The sequence below is a fragment of the Trichechus manatus genome, unplaced genomic scaffold, assembly GCF_000243295.1.
Source record: "Trichechus manatus latirostris isolate Lorelei unplaced genomic scaffold, TriManLat1.0 scaffold00096, whole genome shotgun sequence".
NCBI lineage: Eukaryota > Metazoa > Chordata > Mammalia > Sirenia > Trichechidae > Trichechus > Trichechus manatus.
Genome location: NW_004444032.1, coordinates 8,116,530 through 8,134,101, shown reverse-complemented (window position 1 = coordinate 8,134,101; position 17,572 = coordinate 8,116,530). Strand labels below are relative to the sequence as shown.

The 17,572-nt window shown below is 35.9% G+C and overlaps 1 protein-coding gene across 2 annotated transcripts in view; it reads right to left on the bottom strand.

Annotated features, from left to right (window-relative positions):
• Window positions 1-17,572, bottom strand: part of COG5 (component of oligomeric golgi complex 5) — a 304,101-nt gene that overhangs the window by 151,725 nt on the left and 134,804 nt on the right. For both annotated transcript variants that reach the window (XM_012557354.2, XM_012557355.2), the window contains exon 7: window positions 11,106-11,236. In XM_012557354.2, coding sequence (XP_012412808.1) covers window positions 11,106-11,236 — 131 coding nt within the window. The remainder of the gene's footprint in view (window positions 1-11,105; window positions 11,237-17,572) is intronic.

The window sequence follows — 17,572 nt, the reverse complement described above, 5'->3', positions numbered from 1 at the left end:
AAGAGGACATTAAGAATGACAGAATGGAAAGACAGACCTGAATTCTTGTTGAATAGCTGAAATAATAATAGCACCAATTACCTCCAGACAAATCTATATTTGTTTAAGCCACTGCTAGTCTAGTTTTTTGTTACTGCACTAGGTATTCTTATTCAAGATCAAGATGATCAAAACCCAATGAATATAGAAAAGTACATGAACCGTAAGAATACATTTTAAAAAGAAAGGAAAAATAAAAGAAAGCGAAATGATGCCTCATTTGCTACCATTGGCCGTAACTGTTATATCAACTTATTACTCTGTAAATTGGTAATGAAAGTAAAAATTTTAAATATTTATTCATCATTTTCAAAAGGAATTGCAATTTTTCTTTACAAAAGAATAACAGCTAATAAACATAGAGAAATAACAAAAATAGAAAATCACCCTTAGCAGTCCCTTATCAAAAACAAAAAAAGGATTCGGGTAAAAATCTTCAACGAATGTTAAGATTGACAGGGAATTAAATAAAAAAAGGTATCAAAGTTACCACAAATTTACACTAAAGCAATTTAATGGGGAAAGGGTAATCTTTTTCCACAAAAGGTGCTAAAACAACTGAATATGTTTATGGAAAAAAGTGAGCCTCACATGGCACATAAAAATTAAACTAAAAAGATAAAATTATAAAACTTCCAAAAGAAAACATAGGAAAAAATAATGTGTGGAAATTTAGGGTATGCAAAAATTCATTACATAAAATACAAAAAGAAAATGTTGATAAACTGGACTTAATTAAAATTTTAAAACTTGCTTTCACAAAAGTAATGTTAAGGGAAAAGGCAGCATTATTCTTAATAGACAAAAACTGGAATCAATGCAAAAGCTTATCAACTTATCAATGGAAAAACAAAATGAGTACAGGTATGCATCACTTAATGTCCATGATACGTTCTGTGAGATACAACATTATGTGATTTGGACACTGTGCTAACACCATATTACATACAGGACAAAGGCGTGCAAGACGGTCACCAGGTGGGTCCGAGACTGCACCGCCATCCCTGCACTGAGCAACTGCGTGAAAACTTTGGCTCTGCTGCTGGCGGTGGTGGCCACCTAGTCTCAAGAGCCACGCCAGCCCCTCCCCCACCCGTGGCATGCACTCACCGTCCAGCCAGCCACCTCCAGACATGCCACCGGCTCTCTTCCCTTGCCTCCTCCCTGCCTGCCTTCCCCACCTCCTGTAGGGGCTTTAAATTCTTCCAACCCTGCTTACCCCTCCTCCAAATCCGCCTCCTCCCCCAGCAGCCTTTCCTGCTCCTCCTCCCACCACAGCCACAGCCTGGTCCACTTGGTGGCCTCCCTCATGGGAGGAGTTGTGGTCTTGGGCCCCAGCGTGATGTGCAGGGTGCCCTGGCCAAGTGGGGCAGTGGCCTTGCAGGGCATCCTTCTCGGTAGTTTCAGTGGTGTCTGCAAGGTCCCTATCTGAGGCGAGCCTGGTGGGACAGGCAGCCACAGATGAGTGTAGGGACCCCCTCCCTCTGCCGCCCCAGGGCCACGACTAACACAGGACCAGAGAGCTAGTGAGACACAGATAAGATCTACAGTATTTAGCAAAGTAAGCCCGCTATGTCCCATTCTCTGATGGGGATTTCTAAACTTTATTGTAATGTTATGGGACCATGGACATATATGCAGTCAGACAATGCCTGAATGGACATTATGCTATGTATATCTGTATGTGTGTGTATGTGCGCGCGTGTGTGTGTGTATGTATATACATATATATATATATACCCATAAAATGGAATATTACTTGGCAATAAAAAGAAACAGACTACTGATATATGCGACAACATGGATGAACCTAAATAAAACATTATGTTAAGTGAAAGAAGCCAGATACATAAGATTACCTGTCATAGAACTCCATTTATATGAAGTTTTTAGAAAAGGCAAATCTATAGAATCAGAAAGCAGATTAGTGATTGCCAGGGTTTAGGGAGGGGAGCAGGGGCTGACTGTTAACAGGCACTAGGGACTCTGTAGTGATAGACATATTCTAAAACTGGATTGTAAGATGGTTGCACAACTGTATAAATTTACTAAAACTCATCAAACTATATACTTAAAATGGATGAATGTAGTGGTATTTAAATTACACCTCAATAAAGATGCCAAAAGAAAAAAAGCAAGCTATAGAATGGGAGAAAATATTATGTATATATTTACAGACACACACCCCCACACCCCTACACACACGACCAAAACAAAACTTGTATCCAGAATATATAAAGAATATTGAGAAGGCAATAAACCTTTTAAAAAGTTGGGCAAAGACCCTTCACTATTAAGCATTTGAAAATTTGGTCATGTCGGCAGTTATTAGGAAAATGCAAATTAAAATCACAATGAGAATCTACCACATACCCATTAAAATGGCTAAAACAAAAAAGACTGCAAACATGAAATGCTGGCTTGGATCCGGAGGAAGCAGAATTTGAATCTACTAAATATGAGAATGTAAAATGATAGAACCATTTGGAAAACCAGCGATTTCTTTTAACAGTAAACACACAGTTCTTTACAAAGACCCAACCATTTTTGCCTTAGGTATTTATCCAAGAGACATGAAAACATATACTGACACAAATATTTGTACATGAATAGTCATACCAGGTTTATCTACAATAGCCCTAAACTAGAAACAACACCTATTAATTACATATTAATAGGTGAAGGAATAAACAAAATGTCGTATATCCACAAAATGTAATATTAATCAGAAATAAAAAGGAACAAACTGCCAAGGCACACAACAACATGGGTGAATCTCGGGAAAATTATATTGAATGAATAAAGCCAGATGGAAGAAAGAACATGCAATATGACTCCAACTATATAAATCGACAGCAAATGCAAATTAATCTATAATTACTCAAAGTGGTTGACTGGGTTCTAATTTTTTTCTGAGTTACAAAATAAAAATTTCAGCATTCACTATTATCAACACAGAAAATCTTGTACTCTGTTAGGAGTGAAAGAAAAGGAGTTTTATTGAGAAATAATAACAGCTATAGCTGGGCAGCACTAGGTAAAAATACAAAGTACTCCACAGTTCAAGTGGAGAGAACATAGGGAACAAAGCAAAAGTAGGGGTTTAATGATTGATTGTAAATAAGATCAGCTTCAGCTTGAAGTCCTTTGAAATGTAAAAGTCCATCACTTGGTTAGGGAGGAGTGAGTTACCACTTAGGCGTGAGATGCTAACAGTTTGGGTTACACTTGATTGTGGAATTGTAGTCAACTATTCATAATCCAGGAGCCCAGGCTGCACAGTGGTTAACAGCTTGGGTGCTAACCAAAAGGTCGGTAGTTTGAATTCACCAGCCACTCCTTGGAAACCATATGGGGCAGTTCTACTCTGTCCTACAGGGTCGCTACGAGACTCGAAGGCAACAGGTTTGGTTATTTTATTTTGTTTTTTTGGGATTCATGACTGTAGTCAGTTCAGGGAGCAAATTGTTTACACATTCTTCCCAAATGGTTTACATCCTGATCTGTTAGGTTAGTTATGAACACATCCCCCCACCCCCACCCCAGAACAATTGTTTACATCTTGACACACTTCCTAAATGGTTTACAACCTGACCTTTTGTTTCCTGAGAATGCATGTTGGCCCTATCACACTTGGTCTGACATGAGTGCCTCCAGTTGGAAACTTTTCCGTTTTCATTACTTTAATAAAAATCTAACATAAGATTGAATTAAGCAAAATCATAAAAAGAGTCATCCAAATATAAACACAGTGAATTTCTGAGAAACAGAAAACACATATAGATTGAAGAGTGACAACCGAATTTTAACCAAAGGGTAGGATATGAATACAATAAAAATTTAGTCCGTTATTGAAGAAATTATTCACAGAGCAGAATGAAATGAAATGCCATTCAGTGAACTGGAAAACTCTGGACCACAATAATGCCAAAAGAGACCTAACGCTGAAAACACAGTTAATTAGACGTAAATCTATACTAGAAGATGGCAATAAAATAATAAAATAAGAAGTCAATGTTATTGTGGGTTGTTCATGACAAGAGAATATGTCAAAGAATAAGAAAATAAGATGACTGTATAATATAGAAATACCAGTCAGTAATATTTTAATTGGCATAAAACAAAAACATAAGAGAAATACCATGTGGTAATTGAAATATTGCAAAAGAGGAAAGGGTGGTATGCTTAAAGAAGGAAGGAACAAAGGGAGGGAGGGAGAAAGAAAGGAAAAGTTTAAATTAACCACCATGAAAAAAATGCAATTATTTAGAGCAGGGATTGGCATACTTTTTCTTTAAATGGCCAGATAGTAAATATTTTAGGCTTTGTTTGCCACATATGATCTCTATCTATTGCATATTCTTCTTCTTTTTTTCAACCATTTAAAACCATAAAAACAATTTTTAGCACCTGTACAGTAAAAAAAAACAGGCCATAAGATATGGTTTGCCAAATCTTGATTTAGAGTGTTAGGAGTTTAAATTTGTTTCTATTCAAATTTAAGGATAAAATACTAAGGAAAAACTAAATATGTTTTAGGGAAAAAATTTAGGTAACTAGTTAAAAGTATCTTTTTAAATTATAGAACACTATGCTAGTATAAATTAATAATATTACTGTTATTAATAACAACATACAGCAATGTATTATCTTTAAAGAGGAACTGTGGAATAGTACCTTCTAAAGTTACTATTTATACAAGTTATAAAGCTTATCTGACTGAATGATGTACCTAGGCCAAACCAAAAACCCATTGCCCTCAAGCTGATTCTGACTCATAGTGACCCTATAGGACAGAGTAGAACTGCCCCATAGGATTTCCAAGAAGCAGCTGGTGGATTCAAACTGTTGATCTTTTGGTTAGCAGCCGAGCTCTTAACCACTGTGTCACCAGGGCTCCGTACCTAGGCCAGGTCTCTCCTAACTCTAAGGAAACTAACAATGATGGGAGCAAACAAATATTTGGGGGAAAAGGAAAATTAGCAAACAGAGGCTAGTTAAAATAAAGGAAATACGAACAGGTCTGTTTACTTGAAAAGCACTATTATTATCCTTTAAAGTTGTTTATTGTGTGCCAAGAAAAATGCTTTGTATGAGAGCTGAAAAATTATTGAAATCTTATGTAAAATAATACTGGGATCAAATATACAAAAGGAGTTTCTATAAATCCAAATGATGAAATCTGCTCAAAGATTCATGAGGTGAACCAGGGAAACATTTAGCAGTTAAAAAGATAGGAAAGCTAGGCTTCTTAAAGCAGATATTCAGGTTGACAAATTAACTGACATAGATGGCTACAGTCTACTATTGGTGTTTATTGGGTCAGTAAGTGAAGAAAGAGATCACAAAAAAAGTGCTGTTTGTTGAACTACTGTACTTAACTATATAGTGCTCAGCTTTGCCAGGAACTTCTTTCTGAACCTTAAAAAACGCTTAACTTCCACAGATTCCTTTGCACGCAGTGCATTTTCACTGGTACCCTTGTTATATTAGACACAAATCAGAATTTTTTAAAAATCTTTTATGGGATTTTATTTAGAATTTTTAATTTTGAAAGTAAAGAGGTTCATAATATCATAATCATTTCCTGTATGCTATGTAGACATTTGCTTATTGAACTCCAATTCTAAATTGTCATATTAGAGAAACCCTATCTAGATCATGCTATCATGGTACTTTTTGGCTGATAGCCCATAAACGCCGGAATCCTGGGATCCTGGGCTTGGTCAAAGTTTTCTGCCTTGGAGAAAAGTGAGTTTATGGATATTTAGTTACTAGCACTTCAACAACTACCACAGAGGAGGTGATAGCCAGGTACAGAACTCTGAAAGAAGTGAACTCACAGACCCTCTTTCCTGATGACCTCTAAAGATAAGGAAGTACACATCTTCCTCTATCCTGGAACCCCCAGAAAGTCCCACACTTGTTTACTGGGAAAGCTTATAATTCACAAGTTAAAGCCATCTTCCTAATTAAAATGTCACCATTTGACTGTGGGCGCCTGGTATCTATGGTGATGCAGGAGCTAGTCCAGATCAAAATCTCTATCACCTATTTTTGAAACCTAGTTAGAGCCTTAGGTAATGGAGTCTGTTGCAATCCTGAGAAGATAATAAAGTCTTTTCTTTCTTTTTCTGGTTTCTACCAGTGAAAGACTTGGAGGGTCAGTAGAACACACACATACACACACACATAGCAATGGAGGCAGAGGAGAGCTGCAGGTAGTTGGCTACTTCACATATACACACCCAGCCCATGCTTGTGACGAAGACTGCCTACAAAGTGGAAGGATGTTTTTTCTAATGTGGTGACATGATATGCTTCACCAGGAGGTGCACTCTAGATCATCACATTCTTCCAAACTTCTTGTAAAGAAAGTAGTAGGGATCTTACTATGGATCTTTCCACATACCAGCACTAGGACTTTTGTGAGGTCAGCATTCCTCTGTATCTAAGTAGTCATTTAGTTTATGACTTTGAAAACAGATTTTGTAATGCTGTGGTAGAGACTTTGTAATACTACAAAGCTATTTAAAACCTACAAATGAATACAACAATACTAGACCAAAGAGAAGTTATCTGCATTTACTAAAAAAATTTGGTTTGGAAAAAGAATGCTAAAAAAAATTTCTTTTAGCACTTTCTTTTAATAAATAGTTATTTCAGACAATAGGAATGGTCATGCAACTGAAGTGACAACATATCTGCAAAAGTTGCAGTTGGGTGACTTTATTTTTTTCTCCCCCCTCCCCCACCACGTAACACCTGGATACAACAAAGTAGTGGAAATGGTGTTCATTTCTTTCTTTAAGGTAGATTCAAGTAGGTGATAACAATTTCATTTTTTTAAAAAAAGATCTCAATTTATCAGCCAACAGTCAAATCATCTAAAATTACTGAAGAAAATAAAGATGGAGAATTTCTGATATGCTTAAATACCACTGATTCTACAGTTGGCAAAGATATCACTAAAGACCCTTGTACTATTTTAAGTTTTAAAATTAACAGTTATTGAAAATGACAGCCATCAACTACCTATTCAACAAAAGAGAATTATCAACAGTTTTGAGAAACTAATATAAATGTCAAATTAATTATTAAATGCAAATGATGACATGTAATTTTTTTTAAGTTTCTTGTTTATTAATATTAAACATCTCTATTTAGGCTATGAACCTGTAAACTATGTGTGTAATATTTCATGAATGCAATGGTATCTCCAAGTTAAAATATTTCTTTTAGTCTATACTTACAGTCCCTGGAAAAGGACATCATGCTTGGTAAAGTAGAGGGTCGCAAAAAAGAGGAAGACCTTCAACAACATAGATTGACACAGTGGCTGCAACAATGAGCTTATGCATAACAACAATTATGAGGATGGGGCAGGACCAGACAATATTTTGTTCTGTTGTACACAGGGTCACTATGAGTCAGAACCAACTCCACGGCGCCTAACAACATACTTATAATAAATATTAAGAATAACTATTTCAGTGATTCTTGACAAATGGGAAAATCTAATTTAAGAATAAAATGTGATAAGCTATAGCATCTGTTTTAATGGAAAGTATGAAGAGTAGTTAAGGATCCCTGGTGGCTCAGTGGTTAAAGCACTTGATTGCTAACCAAACAGAGGACAGTTCAAACCCACCAGCCACTTCATGAGAAAGATGTGGCAGTCTGCTTCCGTAAAAATTTAAAGCCTTGCAAACCCTGTGGGGCATTCCTACTCTGTCCTATGGGGTTGCTATGAGTCGAAATTGACGCAGGCTTGGTTTTTTCTGGTCTATGAAGAGTATTTCAGACATAAAAAGAGCATGAAGAAAGGTCCTAAGCGAGGAAGGAAAATAACGTACGTGAAAAACTAAAAGAAAGCTTTGTGACTAAACAGAGAGTGGCATAAAATGTACATGTTTAAATGCTAATGAAGAACAAGTAAAAAGGGAGAAGATGAAGATATAAATGAGAGATAGAAAAGTCAACAAGACTCATAAGAAAATTTTAAAAAGGGAGGGATCTAAAACATGGGTGATATGAGAGGTCTTCTGTGAAGTAGAAATTAATGGCATCTGCTCAGAGTAAAATGAGGTGTATGGCAAGAGGGGAAGGTTGATGTAAAGTGGAGAAAGTGTAAAATAGTCATTTCAGAGAATAAAAAAAAGTTAAACAAAAAACATTAAAATTCTGAGGAATATTGAGGGAATAGTTTAGACTAGTCATTAGATGGAAACTTCCTAAAGAAATTTTTATGCTATAAGAATTCCTTTTCCTACATAAGTTGTTTCACAAATTGTCAAATAATTTTAAATGTAATTTTTAAAACACAATTAGAATTAACTGCTTAGTCTTATTAAAGAATGGGGAAAGCAGGAGCTTCAGACCATGATTCTACCACTTCCTAGCTGTGCAATCTTCAGCTGATTTCCTAACCTTTCCAGGCCTTTGTTTCCTTAACTATAAAAAGTGGATAATTATATCTTTCTCACAGATTCATTACAGAAATTAAAGATAACAAATGTAAAGTGACTAACACAAAGCCTGGCAAAAACAGACATTCAATAAAGGTTAGTTTCATTCTTAACTCCTAAACTGCCTGCTGACACAACTGAATGTCACCTCCGGCTTGTTGTCCAAGAAGAGACTAACAGAGCTGTCTAGCTCCCAAACACAGGGTCTTTTTATTAGAATACCCTGCTTTCCAGAAAGTATCATCTCAGTGATATCATCATTTTAGCAAAGGTAGAAACCTGACTTTCTGAAATATCCCACAAGCTCCAGGTATGAGGGAGGCAGACATACATGACCAAATCCAGAAATAAATGATGTTATAAACACAAATATCAATTTAGGATGAGAAAAATAGTACAAACTCAATTGAACCAGGATGTTAATACTGGCAGATCAGTACATTGTCTCCCTTTAGGCAAAGATATGTAGGAATCTAAATTATATTCAGAATATAACTTTATACATATAGAATCTAAACAAGAAAAATGAACTAGATAATCTTAATGGCTAATGTCAACAAACTAGGATAATATGACCCTTAGCCTTACAGCCTTACAAACAGACAGTATTTCCATCCACTGAGGAAGATCTACCCTCCTCTGAACCATGCAAATTTATATAAATTTATATTAAAAAATTATAGCTCTCTAGCTCCTGTTTTCTAAGATCCACACAGATCATCCCACATCTACCCATTTAGACACACATTACATTTACATTTTTTCTTCTTTATCTTTCTAACTTAACCTAACTTGTTCAGAAACAGGTCATTGGCTAAACAACCATGGTCATCTACTTTAGCAATCATTAGATTATATTGATAATAAAATTATCAGTACTTAAAGAATATTAATTTCCTAAAATTTTGTCAATTCGCCTTTAATTTTTAATATGAATTTTAAAAGTGTAAAGCAAAATCTAAAGTGGCAATTATTAAAATGTACACAAAAATAGCAAAATATGTAAAATATAAGCTTACTTAGGAGGAACTATCCTAGAAAACACTTTCTTACTCAAAATATACAAGAATACAAAAAAAAAATTAATCTTTTAAAGTAACCATTCCCATGTGGCATGTTAAAATCACCCATCCCTACTATAAATAATGTTTTAGTGCTACATTATTGTTTCCTTTCTAGAACACCTTGGTTTGACTACCATATTAAAATATTAAGTATTGAATACATAGAAATAAATAAATAAATAAAACCCCAAAGAAGGTATAATCTGCATATGCAGATGGAAAGCTGGAGAGTTGAACCGAAAGGTCATTTCTGAACAAGGCAACTGCTCTTCCTTCCTTAATTCAGAGCAGAAAAATTAATTAATAGAGTTCTCTTTTTAAGATCTTAAGAAGGTATCTTTTCTTATTTGATGTAGTGAAGTACCTAATTCTTTAATAGCTTAAAAGTTTTATCCTCCTAAGGAGACCTAGAGTTAAAACATAAATGACAAAACAGGCTAAATTAATCTCTTGTGCTAGAAGTCAAGACGATGGTCATCTCTGGGGAAGACTGGCAGTGACTGTGAGAGTAAAGACATTCCAGGAATGCTGGTGACATACTATTTCATGACATGGGTTTCGAGTTCACAAATGTGTACACATTGTTATATTTCATGCTATATGTACATTCATGATTTTTTCACGTTTCAGTAGTATGTAATACTTCAATTTAAAAAGTTTATTTTAAAAAGTAACTGATGTTTAGTTATATTTTTTAAATTACAAGCATTAAGAATCAAAAATCAAAGAAGTATCTTCCTGATTTTTAGAATGCTTAAAGAACTATTAATAACATTATTTTCATCCAATACAAATGTACAAAATGAAATTCTTGGTTTAGGTGATATTTAAAAAGCTGAATATTAATAATTGTATTTGGTCTAATACAAATGAAGAAAATATCTGAGTGCATTACAAATGTAAAAGAACAAAGATTTAACCCTAATTTGTTGATTCTAATATATCAATACCTTTGGGTTTCTTCTAATTAAGTAAAATAAGCATCAGGAAATTGATACCTTAGGAGAAACAGGAGTCAAATTTTTTAATTATGGCATAGTGATTACAGGTGTAAAGCTCTGGAATTAGTACGCTTAAGGTTTGGATCTAACTATATCATTTACTAGCTGAGTAATCTTGGACAAATTATTTAACCTCCCTGTTTCCTCATCTGAAAAAAGGAAATAACAATAGCACCAACTTTAACGGGTTGTTGAGAGGCTTAAATGAGTACCAGAGTCTTGGACAAAGCAAGAATGCTCAACAGGAATTAACTATCTATTTATCTACATATACACATTATATAAACTATATTTCATATTACATACATTATACATTAGAAATCTTAGTATCTACTTTTAGTAGGATTAAATATATTTCTGGTATAATTTTCTTTATATTTTTATACCTTACTCTCCAATTCAAATTGTAGAAGTAGGTAGTTTATCAGCAGTAAAACGGGGACATATATTACTTTCTGAACTAAAAGTCAAATAAATATTCATCTGTAGTATGCCATATTTTTTCACATTAAAAAAAGCTATATTATTATTACCTGAGTCTCCACACCCTGCTCCAGTAGGCGCTTAGCTTGATTTTCCACCTCAAGTCGAGCTCTTCCAATAAAAAGTAGATCATTTTCTATTACTTCTATTCCAGAAAGATCTATTCCTTGAGAAAGATAATCTATTAAAAAAAACAAAAAACAGCAGACTTGGATAAGTAAAGCATTACTCAAGAGGAAGAACAAAGTGGGAGGCCTCACACTACCTGATTTTAGAACATATTATACTGCCATGGTAGTCAAAACAGCCTGGTACTGGTATAACAACAGATACGTAGACCAATGAAACAGAACTGAGAATCCAGACATAAACTCATCCACCTATGAGCAGCCGATATTTGACAAAGGCCCTAAGTCCATTAATTGGGGAAAAAGACAGTCTCTTTAACAAACGGTGCTGGCATAACTGGATATCCATCTGCAAAAAACTGAAACAAGACCCATACCTCACACCATGCACAAAAACTAACTCAAAATGGATCAAAGAACTAAATATAAAATCAGAAATGATACAGAACATGGAAGAAAAAATAGGGACAACGCTAGGAGCCCTAATACATGACCGAAACACAATACGAACCATAAGCAAGAATGCACAAGCACCAGAAGAGAGACTAGATAACTCGGAGCCCCTAAAAATCAAACACTTATGCTTATCAAAAGACTTCACCAAAAGGGTAAAAAGACAACCTACAGACTGGGAAAAAAAAATTTGGCTACAACAAATCTGATCAGCATCTAATCTCTAAAATCTACAAGATACTGCAAAACCTCAACAACAAAAAGACAAATAACTCAATTAAAAAATGGGCAAAGGATATGAACAGGCACTTCACCAAAGAAGATACTCAGGCGGCTAACAGACACATGAAGAAATGCTCACAATCATTAGCCATTAGAGAAATGCAGATCAAAACTACAATGAGATATCATCTCACCCCAACAAGGCTGTCATTAATCCAAAAAACAGAAAATAATAAATGCTGGAGAGGTTGTGGAGAGACTGGAACACTTATACACTGATGGTGGGAATGTAAAATGGTACAACCACTTTGGAAATTGATTTGGCGTTTCCTTAAAAAGCTAGAAATGGAAGTACCATACGATCCAGCAATCCCGCTCCTTGGAACATATCCTAGAGAAATAAGAGTCATCACATGGCTAGATGTATGCACGCCCATGTTCACTGCAGCACTGTTCACAATAGAAAAGGATGGAAACAACCTAGATGCCCATCAACGGAAGAATGGCTAAACAAAATTATGGTATATTCACATCATGGAATACTATGCAACAGTAAAGAACAACAATGAAGCCATGAAACATCTTATAACATGGAGGAATCTGGTGGGCATTATGCTGAGTGAATTTAGTCAGTCACAGAAGGGCAAATATTGTATAAGACCACTATTATAAGAACTTAAGAAAAGGCTTAAACACAGAAGAAAACATTCTTTGATGGTTAGGAGGGTGGGGAGGGAAGGCGAGGTTATTCACTAACTAGATAGTAGACAACAATTATCTTAGGGGAAGGGAAGGACAACACATACTACAGGGAAAGTTAGCACAACTGGACTAAACCAAAGCTAAGAAGTTTCCTGAATACAATCAATACTTTGAGGGACAGAGTAGCAGGGGCGGGGGTCTAGGGACCATGCTTTCAGGGGACATCTAGGTCAACTGGCATAACAAAGTTTATTAAGAAAATGTTCTGCACCCTACTTTGGTGAGTGGTGTCTGGGGTCTTAAAAGCTTTCACATGGCCATCTAAGATGCATCAATTGGTCCCAACCACCTGGAGTAAAGAAGGCTGAAGAACACCGTAGACACAAGGAAAGTATTAGCCTAAGAGACAGAAAGGGCCACATAAACCATAGACTTCATCAGCTTGAGACTAGAAGAACTAGATGGTGCCTGGCTACCACCAATGACCGCACTGACAGGGAACACAACAGAGAGTCCCTGATGGAGCAGGAGAAAGGTGGGGTGAAGAACTCAAATTCTAGTAAAAAGATCAGACTTAATGGACTGACTGAGACTGGAGGAACCCTGAAAAGCATGGCCCCTGGACTCTCTGTCAGTCTAGAACTAAAACAATTTCCGAGGCCAATTCTTCAGACAAGGAGTGAACTGGACTGTGGGACATAAAATGATAGTCATGAACAGTGTGCTTCTTAGCTCAGGTAGATACATGAGACTAAAGGGGCAACTTCTGTCCAGAGGTGAGATGAGAAGGCAGAGAGGGTTAGGAGCTGGTTGAACGGACATGGGAAATCAGGGGTGGAAAGGAGGAGTGTGCTGTCATGGTATAGGGAGAGCAATTAGGGTCACATAACAATGTATATATAAATTTTTGTAAAAGAGACTAACTTGAAATGTAAACTTTCACTTAAACTACAACAGTAAACAAACAAAAAAACAACACACACATTCAAATATTTCAGTATCAAATAAATATCACAGTACCAAAACATCATGTATAACTTATTCAGAAATACTATAGATTTACTGTTGAATATAGTTTCCTTTCAAAAAAATCGATATTTAAAAAAAATACAGTTGCCCAAATGTTTTCTCTTTAATAAATAACTTTACTGTGGAGCTAAATATTTCAAATAAGATAGAGTTGGTAAAGCAAGTATAGAAATTATGTTATTATAAGTTGAAAGCAATGTCAACAGATTACATAAAAAGCAGTATCAACTTTATTGTACTGTAAATATCCTGAAAAGCTCAGAAATTTGCAAGAACAGTTATAAAAGTTGTATTCTATAATAGAAAAACATTTGAAATGTCCAACATTTGGAGAATGACTAATAGTTATGAAAAAAACCTTACCATGCAGCCAGTTTATATGATCATGCAGATAGATCTACAGCTACTTACACTGGAGGACTTTCATGGTATTATTGAATAAAAAAAAAAGTTACAGGGAGGAATTAACTCTACTTATAGAAACATAAGTTCCCTAGGTGGTGCAGTTTGCACGAGTTGCTAACAGAAAGGTTGGTGGTTCAAAGCCACCCAGCGGCACCCGGGAAGAAAGGCCTGGCGATTTGCGTCCATAAAGATTACAGTCAAGGAAATCCTGTGGAACTCAGTTCTACTCTGTAACACTTGGATCACCATGAGTCAGAATCGACTCAACGGCAATGGAATTTTTTAATAGAATTATATGCAAAAAATTCACAGAGCAAGAAGTGTGAAAAGATGTCTACCAGGATGTTAATAACAGCTGTGTAGAATTTGGGTAATTTAAATTTTTTAATTTAATTCAATTTTCTTTTTTTAGTTTAATCTTAGACATATCTAAAGTAACTAAAATGCTATGAATGAATATCAAGGTTTAACTAAGCAACTTAGATACAGTTCTAAAACTCATATTTTCTATTTCAACAAGATAAATTACTTCTAAAAAATAAAATTGATTCAGGTAGAAGATGACTTAGTTTTGCAAGTTAATAAAATATCAAATGCATTTTTCATCATATTATCTTAATTAGAACTATATTTTTTATCTTTTAAGTTTTATTAAAATATATCTCTAGCACTTACATACTATCATGTTTTACTTAAGCTTAAGGTTGCAACATACTAAACAAAATCAAATCACACCAGTTGCTATGGAGTAGATTGTGACTCATGTCGACCCCATGTGTGTCAGAGTAGAATTGTGCTCCATAGGGTTTACTTTTTTTTTTGTCCCTTCCTGCCTTCTTGTCTTTGCTTTGGGGCTGGTGTGCCCATTAGTCCCATATATATGATCGAACTATGCAGCATGTCCCTCACATGTGATATTGTTGGCCGTACAGGCCTGTCTAATTTTGGCTGAAGGGTAAACCTCAGAAATGACTTTAGTACTGAGTCAAAAGGTGTCCAGGGGGCATACTTACAGATTTCTCAAGTCTCTGTAAGACCAGCAAGCCTGGTTTCTTTGTTTTTTTGTGAATTTGAATTTTGTTCTACATTTTTCTCTTGCTCTGTCCAGGACCCTTTATTGTGATCCCTGCCAGAGCAGTCTGTGGTGGCAACCGAGCACTACCTAGTTGTTCTGGGCTCAGCCTGGTGAAGGTTATGGTAGTTGTGGTCCATTAGTCCTTTGGACTAATCTTTCCCTTGTGTCTTTGGTCTTCTTCATTCTTCTTTGCTCCAGCCAGGATGGGACCAGCAGACGTATCTTAGATGGCCACTCGCAGGCTCTTAAGACCCCAGTCACTCCTCACCACAGTTGGATGTAGAACATTTTCTTTACAGGCTATGTTATGCCAATTGAGCTAGATGTCCCCTGAGACTATGGTCCCCAGCCCTCAGCCCAGTAGCTCGGCTCTCAGGGCATTTGGATGTATCTTTGAGCTCCATAGGGTTATCAATGGCTGATTTATTAGCAGTAGATCACCAAGACTTTCTTCCAAGGCAGCTACAGGTGTACTTGAACCACCAACCTTTTGATTAGCAGGCAAGCACATTAACCATTTGTACAACCCAGGAAATCCTGCAACATATTACCTAGGTCAAACTACACTAAAGCATCCAGTACAATGCTAACTAACCACTTGTTAGTTGTGAGTTGTCATTGAGTTGTGACTATGGCCACATACCAGTACTCAAATATCTGTTAGCTAAACAGTACCTAATTAGTCCTATATAAGGGCACAAAAGGAAATAATATAACAGGTAGCTAAATAATGGTTACTGCTAATTGTACTCCAACCGTAAGTATTTTTTTAAAAATGTGTATATCTAAAGAGACTTGTGGGTTATCACAGTGAAACCACTGATCTGGTCTCCATCTTTTTTGTTTTCCTTTCCAGAATATTATGTAAATGGAATTATACAGTATATAAACTTTTGAGACTGGCTTCTTTCACTTAGCATAATGTCTTTCAGATTCAGCCATGTTCTGGTATAAATCAAAAGCTTGTTCGTTTTTATGGTTGAATACTACTCTATTATATGGATCTACCACACCTTTTTAACCATTCACCTATTAAAGATATTTGGGTTGCTTCTACTTTTTGATGATTGTAAGTAAAGCAGCTATAAACATTCACGTACAAGTTTTTGTGTGAACATAAGTTTTCTTTCTCTTGGGTAAATACCTAGGAGTGGGATTCCTGGATGCCATGACAAGTGTATGTTTAGCCAGAGTTCCACCATTTGCTCTGCATACTTGCTAGCACTTAATATTGCCAGTTTTTTTCTTTTTGTTGTTGTTGAGGTTTTTTTACATACGGATATCCACCACAGCAAGGTGACTGGCCTTCTTCATCCTCGTAAAAGAATAGGGGCTTATTCCCTCGGCAGGGTAAGAGTTTCCAGATGAGAGGACATAATGCACATGGGAATTATGTTAACGTTTTCATACTAAGTGTTGGGACAGAACTGTCAGCCTTCTTCTCCATCTCAATCCCCAGAGCAACCGTATGATGAGAAGAGCTTTCCCTTGGGAATGTGAACAACCCTAGAGAAAAAATACGTGGGTTCCTCTACAAAAGAGCTTAGCTGGATGACCACATAGTGAAGTCCATAATCAATAAGTCTGAACCACAGGCTCAGAGTTTCCAATCAACTTTTGGTTTTTCTCTACTCTTAAATATAAGCACACAACAAAGGGTTTTCAGACATCTGAGTAAAGCCTCTAACATGAAAGATAAAGCAAACAGAAAAAAAAGCAACTTGGAAAGAACAAAAAACAAGTAGGGAAAAGAAAATGTCAGAAAAGACAATCATTAGAGAAATCAGAGGTGATACTGCATCCATGAAGCAAGAATAAACTGTAACAGAAAAGGAACATTCAGAGAACAAAAATGTATTCTTGGAAATTAAAAGTATGCCAAGAGAAATGAAAACGTCACTGCAAAGTTTAAAAAATGGAGAAAATCTTCCAAGAATAGACCAAAGAAAAAGAGAGAAAAATATAGGAAAGTAAAGTTAGAAAACAAGCCCCAAAGGTTTAAGAACAGAATAATAGGAGTTCCAAAAAGAGAAATGTAAGAAAATGGATGTGTAAAAATCAGCAGTAAAATAAAGGTTATCCAAAGCTGTAGAATGTAAATTCCAGAATAAAGGAGTCTACAAAGTGCCTATGGTTGAAAAAGACAAGCCATATCATGGTGACATTTCAGAACCAAGAACAAAGAAACAAATCCTACAGGCTCAAACAAAGGACACAAGGGAAAGATTAGTCCAAAGGACTAATGGACCACAACTACCACAGCCTGCACCAGACTGAGTCCAGCACAACTAGATGGTACCTGGCTACAACCACCGACTGTTCTGATGGGGATCATAATAGAAGGTCCCAGACAGAGCAGGACAAAAATGTAGAACAAAACTCAAACTCACAAAAAAAAGACCAGGCTTGTCTGTGAGCAGCCATCTAAGATACTCCACTGGTCTCATCCCTTCGGGAGCAAGGGAGAATGAAGAGAACAGGATACAAGGAAAAGATTAGTCCG